Below are 13,131 nucleotides of genomic sequence, written 5' to 3'. Positions count from 1 at the left end.
GATCACACATCCTCAAATATCCTGGAATCCATCACCCACCAAAAAAATTTAGAACCAGAAAGAGGGCAGAGGGGCTGGAGAGATGGCTCAGAGGTTAAGAGCACTGATTGCTCTTCCAGAGGTCCTGAGTTCAATTCTCAGCAACCACATGGTGATTCACAACCATCTGTAATGGGATCTGATGCCCTCTTCTGGTGTGTCTGAAGACAGAGACCGTGTATACTTATATATAATAAGTAAATAAATCTTTAAAAAGAGGACAGAGAACATCAGAGCTGGAGACCAACCCCACATGAGGGGCTGAGTGTGGAAAGGACCCTTGGATGATACCACATAGGTGACATCAGTGTTGGAAGCATGTCCTGATGACTTTATCTGTTCCCTCGTTCCCTCCTTTCAGGTTTTTTTTTTTTTTTTTTTTTTGCTCAAGCTTGGCAGAAGGTGGGTAAATGGCTTCCCTAATTCCCACACATGACCCCACCAGGAACCTGTATACATAACTGTCTGGTGAGGGACAGGACTCAATATGTATGGGAATGCGTGGCACATTGGCTCCTTAGTAGGAGACTAGCCTGCGAGGACGTGAAGCATGTTTGAAACTGTGGAGCAGCAGAATGAGGAAGAGTCCAGGGTGCGTGGGATGGAGGGCTGTCATTTGGTGCTTTGCAAGGCAGCTGCCAAGGCTGCCCAGACATGACTGTCACCTGCCCACCAGCCCCCCTGTGCAGAGTTCCAGGCAGCCACTCAGCCACCACGGTGAGGTCGTGTGGTCTTCCTTCCAAGACTTACTGCCAGCTCAGCTTGACCAAAAAGGATTTTTTTTCTGAGAGCCGTCTGTTGCTGGCTTTACAGAGACAGGTGGTGAGCCCTATGGCTGGGTTGGACCCTTGGGCCAGGGGGGCCACCTGTCTTGTCCAGCTGGCTCTTCAGGCCTTAGTCCTGGCTTCACAGGTCTCCCTCTAAATTTTGTAGCTAGGGTTACCTTCCCCATTAGACAGGAAGGGCCAGTACCTCCACCAGACTCCAAGGCCTCCTATTGTAGGTTGAGACTAAGGGTTTGTCTTCTCTCCCCTCTCTCCCTAACCCATGCCCTGGCCCAGATCCTCCCTGGTGGCAGCTTAGGTGGCAAACAATGTTGGCTCAGTGTGATGTTGGCACCAGGCATAGTCCAGCAGGTGGCCAATCTTCATCTACCGTTAAGTGTTATGGGTACCAGACCACCTGCTGCCCGTCTGTGTAGAGCCAGAGGAGGTGCTGCCTGTAAATCAGGGCCATGGTCTCTCTAGTATTTCCAAGTCTAGGCTGTGGCTACTGGTTCCCTGATCCCACTAGGATCAAATGAGTACAGTCATGGCCTAGAATTAGAGAGTATTTTATTCCCTTCCCCCTACTATTTATTGACCCCTTGATGGTATCTCAGCTCTGGTCCTGTGGACTCTCAAAGATTCCCTAAGTCCCTGGCTGGTGTTATAGGTATGTATGTGTGTGTAGATACAAGTATAGCACAATTATCTGTTCCCTGCTCTGTACTGTCCACATTGGGTGATACACACCTTACTAACCATGCAGTGAATTCCTGTCTAGTCCCATGAGCCCAGTACTCTGTGTCCACAACTTCTGGATAACATGTCCTCCACTCAGAAGTAAGAAGAGCATTCTTGTTTGCCACCACAGCACAGGACTGGGCACAAAGTCAGATGATAGATGGCACTGACACAGGTCTTACTGTTCCTGATCTGAAGGAGTCACGAGTGAGGCAGACATTTGCCTGGGTATATCTATGGTAGAGGTGCAAAAGGAGGTGCTGTGAGAAATGGGGGGAACAGGCTGGGGCTGGGGAAGGGAATCCTGGGCTTTTTGTCTTATGAATTAGGGGACAAGAGTGTTCCTTTGAGAAGGCTGGGCCTGGGAAGGGACTTGAGCTTGGGTCAGTTGTCTCTCCTGAGCGTGGGGAGGAGGAGTGTGACTCATTGTTCACCTTCTCAAGGTCACTGGATTTCAGGGTGGGTTTTATGCTGGCAAGAGACAAACCACATCCTTTCCCCAGCCATGGTTGCTGCAAGGCCTGTCATGGCCTGCCCCTGCCAGCTCTCCCTAGCAGTGCTGGCTGGCAGGTGGGCTAATGGGTCACCATTAGCACTAATGCCTTCCAGCCTGGCAGTCACAGCAGCCGCGGATCTTCATGGGAACAGCAGCGACCTTGCAGACTGGAAGAAACAGGTGACCACAGGCCCTACTCCTGGGGATCTCAGGCATGTGCACTGACAGGCTGATCAGCACGGGACGAGGGTATTGGGCAAATAAGGTCCTGTTCTCTCTGTGGCCAGTGCAGCCTGTGGCTACAGCCACAACTGTAGCAGCTCAGGTTAAGCAGGAGGGTGGGAGCCCATTTCTGCTTCAGCCTAGGGCAGTTACAAGCAAGGCAGGCATGGACAGAGATGTTCCATAGATCACTGGCTTGGCACCCATGCAGCCTGGGGAGCACCCCTTATAGGCCGTGCTAAGCTGATAGGTAGCACCAACATCAGCTAGCCAATGGGGGAAAAGAGTCCCTGCTTGTACCCCGTAAAGCTGTGATTCAGTAATATACAAGGGGGTCCTTGAACAGCATCTCTCAGTTCCCTTGGGCCCCCCTAAGCTCTCAAGCATCCCCAGTGCCCACCCTGGCCCAGAATAAGTGGGATGGGATCCTGGCAGGACTGCACTGGGAAACATGTTTTTTTTTTTTGTTTTGTTTTGTTTTGTTTTTTTTTTTTTGTGGTTGTTTTGTTTTTTCCTGTCTCCTTCTCTGGGGCTTGGACTGAGAGAGAAAGAAAACCAAAGGGAGGGCAGAGCCTGCATTTATTTTCAACTCCTTCCTTGCTCAACAGGCCTGCTCATGGGAGAAAAAAAAGCAGATGGTCAGAGGGAAAAACGAGGAAACTGAGGCGAAGTTGAGGGTCTCTGATACTCAGAGGATAGAGAGAATTACTGTCTGAGATGAGATAATAGCTAAAGGTGAGCATGTGAGGAGGAGTGAGGGGATTCCAGGCTGAGAGCGGGAGAAACCGAGGCTCAGACACAGGAAGGGGCCTGGGGAGAGGCGCTCGGGGTGGCGGAGCATGAGAGGACGAGATGAGAAACAAGGTTACAGAGGATACAGGGTGGGCAGATGGGGGTCTGAGTGCAGCGGGTGGGGCAGGGGAGCTGTGAAGTGGAGTTGTCTGGGTGTGGCAGCGTGGTCTAAGTGAGAGCCCCTGTCTACATCTACCTACCTGTCAGCTTCTCTACCTACCTGTCTAACTCTCTGTCTGTCTGTTATGTACCTATCTACCTTTTTCTCTCTCTCTGTTTCTCGAGATAGGGTTTCTCTGTTTAGCACTGGCTGTCTTGGAACTTGCTCCGTAGACAAGTCTGGCCTCTAACTCAGAGATCTGCCTGCCTCTGTCGCCCGAGAACTGGGATTTGAGGTGTGCACTCCCCGACTTCTTTCTTTCTCTCTTTTTACTTTTTAATATTTATTATTTATATAGCACTCTGCCTGCATGTGTGCCTACAGGTCAGAAGAGGGCACCAGATCTCATTAAAGATCTGGTTGTGAGCCAACATGTGGTGGCTGGGAATTGAATTCAGGACCTCTGGAGGAGCAGTCAGTGTTCTGAACCATCTCTCCAAGCCCCATCTCTTTTTACTTTTTACTTTCAAATATATGAGTGTTTTGCCTGCACATGTGTCCGGGTACCACATGCATGCCTGATGCCCACAGAGGCCAGAAGAGGGCGCTGGCTCTTCTAGGACTGGAGTTAGAGACAGTTGTGAGCTGCCATGATCTGAGAATTGAACCTGGATCCTCTGGAAGAGTAGCCAGAGCTCTATAAGAGTGCACGCACGTGTGTGCGTGTATGTTTATGTGTATGTATTTGTGTTTGTGTGTATGTTTCTGTTTGTGTATATGTACTTGCGTTTATGTGTACATATGTGTTTCTGTGCATGTGTACGTTTCTGTGTTTGTGTGTATGTGTATTTGTTTGTACATATGTGTTTCTTTTTTTTTTTTTAAACATGTGTGTTTCTATGTTTGTGTGTGTGTAGTACTCGTGCCGTGAGGCAGGTGTAGAGGCCACTGGTCATCCATGTGGACTCAGCTCTCCCTTTATACTTTAATGTGGGTTCTTGGCATCACAGAGGTTGCAAATGCCTTTACCCACTGAAGCATCTCTCTACCCAACCATCCCCATTTTTGAGACAAGGGTCTCATGTAGTCCAGGCTGGCCTTGAACTTGCTATGTCACTGAGGCTGGCTTCCTGCTTCCATTTCCTGAGCGCTATCACTGTAGGCATGGCTGAGGAGGGACTGTAATAGAGTGGGGGTAAGAAAAGGGTTTCTCCTAGTCCTAGGGAGTCAACTTGGTTTAGAGGGCAGAAGTCACTAACTCTTTTATTTGTTCATTGAAAATACCATCTTGGGCTAGGGGTATAGTTCATTCATAGAGGGCTTGTCCAGCATGCTCAAGATGCTGGTTTCTGTGAGAGAGTGAAACAGAGGACAGAGAAACCAATTAGCTGCTGTTCCCCACACCACGTGCCTTGTGAGTTCCTCATACTTAACCTGTGGTGAAGGGAGCTACCGTGAAGGCAAGACAAAGACAGGGAGGGGAGTCCGGGGAGCCGAGTACCAGGAGCAGGTTCAGGGGGCTGGGTCACGGATATGAACGCGTGGGAACTGACAGCGGCTGTAAATCTCTGCTGCCAATAGGCGACCTCAGCAAGTGGAGCTAACAACCTCACTGGCTTTCTGGGGCACATGGATTTAGACCAGCTTGGCTGAGAGCCAGAAGGAGGCAAGGTATGTCTCACCTCCATCCTATTTATTAGTCCCTGGATCCCGGGGGGCAGCGCCTGGTGCCTCCCTCTGTGTCTCTTCTAGGGCCTCTTTTAGGTCAGGACATTAACATCTCAGATGAGTCCTGGTGTCAAGAGGCACCTAAGACCCTGGGACTCTCTAAGACTCATGGGATCTTCTTGGGAAATGGCCATTTTAGTAAAGTTTTTCTACTCATGAGCCACCCCAAGACTACTCTGGGCTTATATCTACATTGCATTCCCAACACTGAGGGAGAGGTGGCTTTTTTTCCTCCCCTGAGGGTTTGGTAAAGGATTCTGTACTCCATCAGAGCCCCTCCAGAGTGTCCACACACTGGCTCCTCTGAACAACATCCTAGCTAATGTGACATGCTTGGGTGCTTGGAGGGTGGGATATGTTCTTTTTTTTTTTTTTTAATTACATTTGCTTGTTTATTGTGCGTGCCTGTATGCACACTTGGCACACAGTACATGTATGGAGATCAGAGGGCCACATGTAGGAGTGGGTCCTTTCCTCCTACCAAGTATGTCCTGGGTAGAGGCAAGCACCTTTATCCCCTGAGCCATCTTGTTAGTCCGACACACGCTGTGGCCCTTACCTTGATGTTGTCTTGCCAACGGTGAGCTTTCTGGAAATTCTCTGCAGCATCAGCCAGTCTCTGAGGGACAGAGCACATGGAAGTCAGAGACTGAGACAGACCGACTGCTCCATATCCACCCCAAACCCTTCTCCATGCCCTTGTTTTCCCCAGGACCAGGCCGGCCCAGGACCTCCCTCCTGTCATCCGAGCCTCAAAAATCCTAGATGGTACTCAGCTTGTAGGAGGGTCACCTCACCAAATACAACTGGGTCCCCATGGGAGACAGCAGACCTGCCTGCCTGACAGTCCAAGAGGTTTCTCTACAGGACCCTCAGCATCGACTCTGCAGTCCTTCCAGAAGGCGGCATAAATCCCTCCTGGCCAAGCCACTGTCTGTCCTCCCTCCCAGGGCTGGTGAACCTCTAAGTTATTGAGTGTTTCATCATGCAGCTGTGCCTTGAACAGACTTAGCAGGACATGTCTTCAGTCCCCTTCCATGCTCAGACTCACTGTGCTCTCCCTGGCTTCCCGAGGCCCCTCCCACAGGCTCCCAGGTCTCCACCCAGAGGAGCCTTTCCTAACCTTCAATGCTACTTTTAAAAAAAAATTAATTTATTTATTATATCTAAGTACACTGTCGCTGTCTTCAGACACACTAGAAGAGGGCATCAGATCATATTACAGATGGTTGTGAGCCACCATGTGGTTGCTGGGAATTGAACTCAGGACCTCTGGAAGAGCAGTCAGTGCTCTTAACTGCTGAGTCATCACTCCAGCCCCTAATGCTACTTTCAGTGGCCTTTGACAATGAAGCCTAGTCCTGAGGGCAGAGCACTCTGAAAGCATAGCTCTGGACTTGCCCATACTGTACCTGTCACTAAGTGAACTTAGTGACAGACTCTTCGGAGATGTGAGGATACGACAGACCCAGCCAGTCCTGCTTCTTACAGTGGGGAGGGGTAATGTACTATATAACCAGGGCCATCACCAGGGCAGGAGTAGCTGAGGCTCGTTACTACTGGTACTGGGCACATCACAAAGGTTTATGGTGAAGGTCCTTGGACCTGGCCACTCTCTGGGCTGAAACATGCAACTCCCACGGATTCTGTGCTCCAGGAAGGGTTGAGGCTCCAAGGGTGAAACCTTCTCGGAGAACAGAATTCAGTGATGTCTTGAAGTGCAGTGATAACCACCCCTGGGAACTGGAGTCCAGCTTGTGGGACAGACACGGCATACCAAGCCCTTGCTCTGGCCAGTGACACATATGGACCCATCATTGCCCATTATGTGGTGCTAATACTGCCAACTCTTAGACAAGGATGTCCCAGGCTTGGGACAAATGAGCAACTTGCTTAGGATGCACAGTGAGTGTGGGTTAATCTGGAGCCCTAGCCCATCCCCTATTATCACATACACCTTGCTTAGCCCGTGGGGGTCTCTTCATTGGGCTCCCTATACCTAGTGTTCCTCCTTTCGGCCCCAACCATCCCATGTCCTGACTCTAGGTTTCTGACTTGAATCAGAAGACCCCAGTGTCTTGGGTATTCAGGACATCTCATCCCTGCCCACCAGGCCTGCATGTAGGTCCCAGAGAAGAGGGTCTAATAAACCCTAAGAGAGGCTCACTTCCTTGAGATAATCTTCAGTCTACCCGAGTTACCATGTGTTCTCCTGTAACAGGCTCTCTCTTTGTTACATGGGTGTGTATGTACATGAAACATATGTGCATGCATGTGACTTTAGTAAGGCAGGGTCATTGCTGAACACAGGGCTTGTTGATAGGATGGGTCTTGCTATCCAGCTTGTCTAGGGATCCCAGGATCACCTCCTGAGTGCTGGGAGTACAGGCAGGCTGCCACACCTACCCAGCTTCTATGTGGGTTCTGGGAATAGAACACTGTTCCTTACCCTTGTGTGGTGTTTATCCACTAAGCCATCTCCTCAGCCCTGGTACAAACCTTCTCCTGAAACTTCTGCTGCCTGCCTTCCATATTGTCATCCCTCAAATAGCTACTATCCACTGCCCTACTCACGTGGTCCTCACGAGTCTTTCTGAATTCACTTCACACTCAAGACCTGGAGCCTTATCTCAGAGTGTAGATCTGATCATGTGAATGTCACTAGCCCCCACACCCTTCACCTGCAATAGTTCTGAGGCTTTGTCAACTCCTGCCTCCCCCCCCCCCCAAATCCTGAATCCTCCTTTTGGCTTGAATCCCTAGAACGAATGAGACTTCTAAATTCATAATCCTGCAGTACCTTTCTGTGAAGGTGTGTGTGACATTTTAAGTGGGTTGGACTGGAGAGATGGCTCAGCGGTTAAGAGCGCTGACTGCTCTTCCAGAGGTCCTGAGTTCAATTCCCAGCAACCACATGGTGGCTCACAACCATCTGTAATGGGATCCAATGCCTCTTCTGGTGTGTCTGAAGACAGCTACACAGCACTCATATAAAATAAATATGTCTTTTTTAAAAAGTGGGCATCATACTACATACACTATGTGTAAAGCTCAATACTTGGGCTAAAAGATCCACAAAATCCAGGGAGGTAGCCACTGAAGGTACACCTTAGTGCAGGAGCCTCAGCAACCAGTGCATTTCTCCTTCTCTTATCTACTGGACCTATCTTCCCTGGGACCCCAGATGTACCTCAGGGTGGGACTTGAGGTTAATTGGGGGCTCTGTAGAGGCCACTGCCTTTCATAAGTGCCACATCTAAGTCAATGTGGGAAACAGGTTAAGGCTTCTTAGTAAAGAAGAGTTGGGGCGTAAATGGGGCTGTAGACCCCAAACTGAACCACTGCTCAAAGAAATCTGCTTCTACTTGTGACCAGTGAATGGGTGTGTGGTGTGCACACTCATGTGCTCATCCTTTCACACTCTCAGCATTCAGCTTTGACCCTAGGATTCATGGGTTCCAAGAATACGGGGACCCTCCTGCTTTATAACCTAGCAGGCAAGGTAAGCGAGCACCCGGGAGGGAAGGTTCAGTCCTTGGTCTCCTTAAGCTCACAGAGTCCCCTGGGCTCAAAGGCCTGGGTCAGCCCGCTGACTCGTGAATAACAGAGTTGCAATAGCCACAGCAGAAGGATTACTTTTAATCCTCAGTAACGATCAAGCCATTATTATTTTTTCGGTGTTACAGATCAATCAGTCCATCCCCGGGCGCTGGACGTGTGGAAACTGCTAAATAGGCAGGTCTAGTGGTGTGGGAAGGGAGGGCCAGGCCAGGCAGTGGGATAAGGTGAAGTAGGCAGGCCCCTGCTGCTCAAGGTCCCATCAGACCTGAGAGCAAAGGGGTGAGGGTTAGAGGGACCACCCCTGAAGCCCTGGCCTGAATTCAACATGGTTTCCTCATCAGTGGTTTCACCTCTCTGGCCCTCCAGATCTTTCTGTGAACAGCAGGTAGTAACTGATCCACACAGAGGGTGAGTAGGCTCTCGGTAGCTCTATTTCTCCAACCCTAGCAGGTCTCAAAGACAGCCTGTCCATTGGGGTTTTTCTTGCAGGCTCTTGTCCACTTCAGGGCTTTCCTCTCTTCTCTGCTCCTCTGTCTGATTAGCCACCTTCTCTGGAAGTTTCCTTTAGTCCTTGCCCAGCCTGTGGGCTTCCCGCTGACTACCAGGCAGGGCACATTCTTGTGTGCATGCGGAGCTATAAGCACAGCACCCTCTGCCTTTGACCTCAGTCTTTACAAAGCCCACAGAAGTCAGGCCTGCTTTGGGGTAGTCAAGGGTCCTCCCCCTTCACCAAGACTTGTGACCTTGGGATGGGCCAGGGGCAGGCAGCCTACTCTGGGTCAAGCTGGAGCCTCAGTTTGGTCCTGTCCCAGTGGTGTCTGCTGTGTATAGGAGATACATTCTGTTCTTAGCCTGGGTCCTGAGTGACAGTCCCATGAGGGTGACACCCTATTTCAGACTATGGGTTGTTCACTTGGAGCAGCCCTTAGTCCTCCTGCTACCAGGGTCCTGTTGCTCCCCCTCCATGCACTTCTGATTAGATTCCTGTAACCTGATTCACCCCCTCACCATGACAAATCCCTACTCCTTCCGGGCACCAGAAGGTGTTGTTTCCTTATGACACCCAGGGAACCTTGTGCCTGTCATCTTGATCTCTGAGCTCAGGGAGAGGAAGTGCCTGATTGCTATTAAATTTAGGGTAACTCAAATCCTAGCATATAGTGGGTGCATAGTAAACATTATTAAACCAAGGCCAGATTATCTCTGGACCTGTATAGACCAATCAGGGCTGTGATCCCAGGTATGTGGTTTGGCCTCTTGGGACTTCTTTTCCTTACCACACCCTGCAGGGTAAGGGGTACCTAGGGGGCATGCAGCTCCTGTGAAGTTACTGATGGTGCCTTGCCTGGCCTGTGGTGTCCCCACCATGGTCAGCATTGGAGAGAACCACAGTGGGATTCTGGGGAGGGCCGCCCACAGCCAAGTCCATCGCGATAACAGCAGGCATTTCAGAAGCAATTATCAGAGAGTTTCACTTAACAATCAATTTCCCTCAGCTCTGGGAGCCAATCTTACAAGAAAAGGCAAGAAAGCAGGGGTTGGGCTGTGCGCTGGACTGGGGACAATACTCTCCTGGGGAGCAGTGGGCCACTGGTACCTTCAAATTTCAGTAAGTTAAACATCTTTAGCTTAGGGGGACTGAGACAGACGATGGTGTGAGATAAGTGACCCAGGCCGTGGACAACACTTGGAGGGTCAGAGTTCCTGCATCCTGGACTGGGCTGGACTTGGGTGTGGTGGGGGGGCAAAAGCCCTTAGGTGGGCCACCCTCTTAAAAAACCTGCGCTCTTCCATAGCACCCTGCTCCTTGCCTTTTATATCCTCTTTCACCCAGAGCCCCTCAACCCCGAGCTGGTGGCAGAAGGCCCTGGAAGCTACCTCCCATCAAACTGGACTCGTTCAGTTGTGTAGCCCAGAGGGAAAGGTTTAAGAGAGTTTTGGGTTTTAGTTAGTTATAGCTACTGCTGCTTCCAAGAAGATATGAGAGGCTTAGAGTGACAGGCCCTGAACTTGTGATGAACAGGATGTTGAGCTCTGGGGTCCAGGAGTGGGTAGAATAAGCCAGGTGGAACCTGTGATGGAGAGAACAGCCCTGAGGTAGAGCCCAGGGCCAGTAAGTCCCTGGTGCTGCAGAGTGGATGCTTTGAGGATCCACAGGAGGCTGTCAGAGTGTTTACAGGCTCAGCCTAGCTAGCATTAGACATGCCCAGCACCCACTTAGGCCAAGACTTCACAGGCTAATGCAGTTTATATGCCAGATGGAGGATTTCGGGGTGCCTAAGTTGGGATTCTTTTGTAGCCAAGGGACCGAGGCAAAGTATGAGTGTCACCGACACAGGACACCCCCCGCCCCCGTCAGGGAGCAGTGGATGAGGCATCTTCATGTTTACCTAATGCCATAGCCCAGGAGGGATGGACAATAAGCCCCCCAGGGCAGGGGCTGCTCAGGCCAGGTGGACCTGGTTGGCTAACTTTACCTGCTGTTTCCTAATTGGTTCCTTCGTACAAGTGGAGTGGTCCCTCAGAAATGTCCAGAGTTTACCAGCTAATCCTGGTGTCACTGGGTCCCATCCTGATGAGGGCATGCCCAGCAGCCCCACCAAGTAGCCTCGCCTAGCCCAGCCTTCTCCTGTTGTCTCCTTCCCCGAGGCCCCCACATTAGATCCATATTGTGCACGGCTAGATACTAAATACAGATTTCCAATTTCCAGAGCTGTTATGGTCTAATGAGTAAATAATATACATATTTAAAACTGTCTAAAAACATATCTGCATAATTAAAATATCTGCATAATAACGAAGCAAGATGCAGCTCAGCACGGAGGGAGTTGGAGACCCAGGGCTGACAATAGGAGCAGAGGTGAAGGCTGAGTTGGGGGTCCCGGCACTGCATATTTCTCTTCCCTGCCACCTTGGCCCTGAACAGGCAGTGGTGTGTCCATCTAAGCATCCCATCAGGGAGTAGAAGAAACCCCAGCTCAGACCCATCTCTGTACCTCTTTTGGCCTGAGACTGGGCATGCACAAATGGACAGTGTCCAGTATATGGACTGTTGGTGCCTTACTGGCTCAGACTTCTTACTGCGGCATGCAGTGAGCTCAGAGCTTTGCACACACAGGTCTTGTTCCAATCTTCTACTTTATAGAATCCCAAAGGATGAGGAAAAACGTGCCCGTTTGGGCTGAGCCGGCCAGCCAGATCCATGGCTTACGTGTCCTGCAATGGGGACACATCAGTCCCTCCCTTCATCCATCCAAATCAGCTTCCAACATAAATGTAAAATTGCCACCAGAACATTGGAAAACAAACCCTAAACCTGTCACCCAAATTCCAGCAGCCAAAACAGCCAGGCAGCAAACAGCCCCGGGGATGGCTAGTACCACAGGAAAGGGCTTTGCAGTTGTTGACAGCGACAGGCTTCCTGACCTTTTCCCTTACAGGCCACGCACACATGACAGGACTTGCTAAAAATATATAAAATAGCAGAGTAGATGTGTTTTCTTATAAAAAGGTCAGAACACATGTAACACAGAAAAACTCATCAGTGTGGTGGTCTCTCTCTCTGTAGGTGTGAAGTTGCTTCTCTACATCTGGTCTAGACCACCAAGTTCCCTGTGGGGCACATCAGCATGTTTATTGATTCCTGAACTTCTCCGAGCCATCTGGGAGAGACAATCTATGTTTCAATTTTCCAGAACAAAAGGGAAGACATAAAGTGCGGTCTGAAATGGAGATAGGGGTGGGGTGGGGGCAAGACTATGGCCCTATCTGGTGTCCTCAAGGTGTGACTTTCAGAACACACAATTTCCCCAGAAAATCACTGGGTCTTTAAAGACGGGGATTCCTAGGGAAGACACACATGCAAAATACTACACTGTTCTGTAACAGGTATGTTGTGAGAAAAAGAGAGAGGGGAGGAGAGAGAGCGGGGGAGGGGTTGGGGGGAACAGAGTGCATTTTAACACTAAGAAAAGTTATTAGCTTGAAGACACTTCTTCCAAGGGAGCGGAGGAGGCAAGCGTACCCACAGGTGGCCATCAGTTCCACTGGTTTGATTGCTTTAGCTTTAGCTGGAACTCCAGTCCGCACAGAAAGAGTGGGTTGTATCACTGGATGGCAGCCAAATAGATCTACATGAGGAAAGGGAACTCTTCGGCTTAGCACATATTGTTGAGATCAGCTTGTGTTTCCAAAGCAGGTTCCAGGCCCCAGGGGAAAGTGGACCCTCTGTAGAGATCCACTCTGGCAATGGGCTGCCTTAGGAGGGCTGGGTGTAGACAGACCTAGGTAGCCATATAGGGTTGGTCTCTCTGTCTCTGTCTCTGTCTCTGTCTCTCTCTCTCTCCTGTGTGTGTGTGTGTGTGTGTGTGTGTGTGTGTGTGTGTGTGTGTGATGTATGTTGTGTGTGGTGCCTTGTAGGTCTTTTGACCCACCTGGCCATTGCATTACCTCTAGGTACCCTAACCTTAACCCTAACCCTAATTCCTAATCCTAACCCAACCTTATCCCTAACTCCTAATCCTAGTCCAACCTTAACCCTAACCCCAACTCCTAACCCTGCTTATGGGGTGCCTGGTCAGAGATAAATCAGTACATCCAATAAACAGCCTTAGGTTGGAGTTTGGGTACCAACTTCTGACTTTGAATCCTTGCTGTGGATATGTGCTTCCCATCTAGCAGTACTGAGG

The 13,131-nt window shown here is 50.2% G+C and overlaps 1 protein-coding gene across 3 annotated transcripts in view; it reads right to left on the bottom strand.

Moving 5' to 3' along the window:
- CACNA2D2 (calcium voltage-gated channel auxiliary subunit alpha2delta 2) overlaps positions 1-13,131 on the bottom strand; it is a gene marked incomplete at its 5' end in the record, with an annotated part of 126,317 nt that overhangs the window by 24,641 nt on the left and 88,545 nt on the right. For all 3 annotated transcript variants that reach the window (XM_080934001.1, XM_080934002.1, XM_080934003.1), the window contains one exon: positions 5,442-5,501. In XM_080934001.1, coding sequence (XP_080790127.1) covers positions 5,442-5,501 — 60 coding nt within the window. The remainder of the gene's footprint in view (positions 1-5,441; positions 5,502-13,131) is intronic.

Source organism: Micromys minutus, assembly GCF_963924665.1.
Source record: "Micromys minutus genome assembly, chromosome: 21".
Lineage (NCBI taxonomy): Eukaryota > Metazoa > Chordata > Mammalia > Rodentia > Muridae > Micromys > Micromys minutus.
Note: the sequence above shows the minus strand (reverse complement) of the source record. Positions and strands in the feature narration are given on the sequence as shown.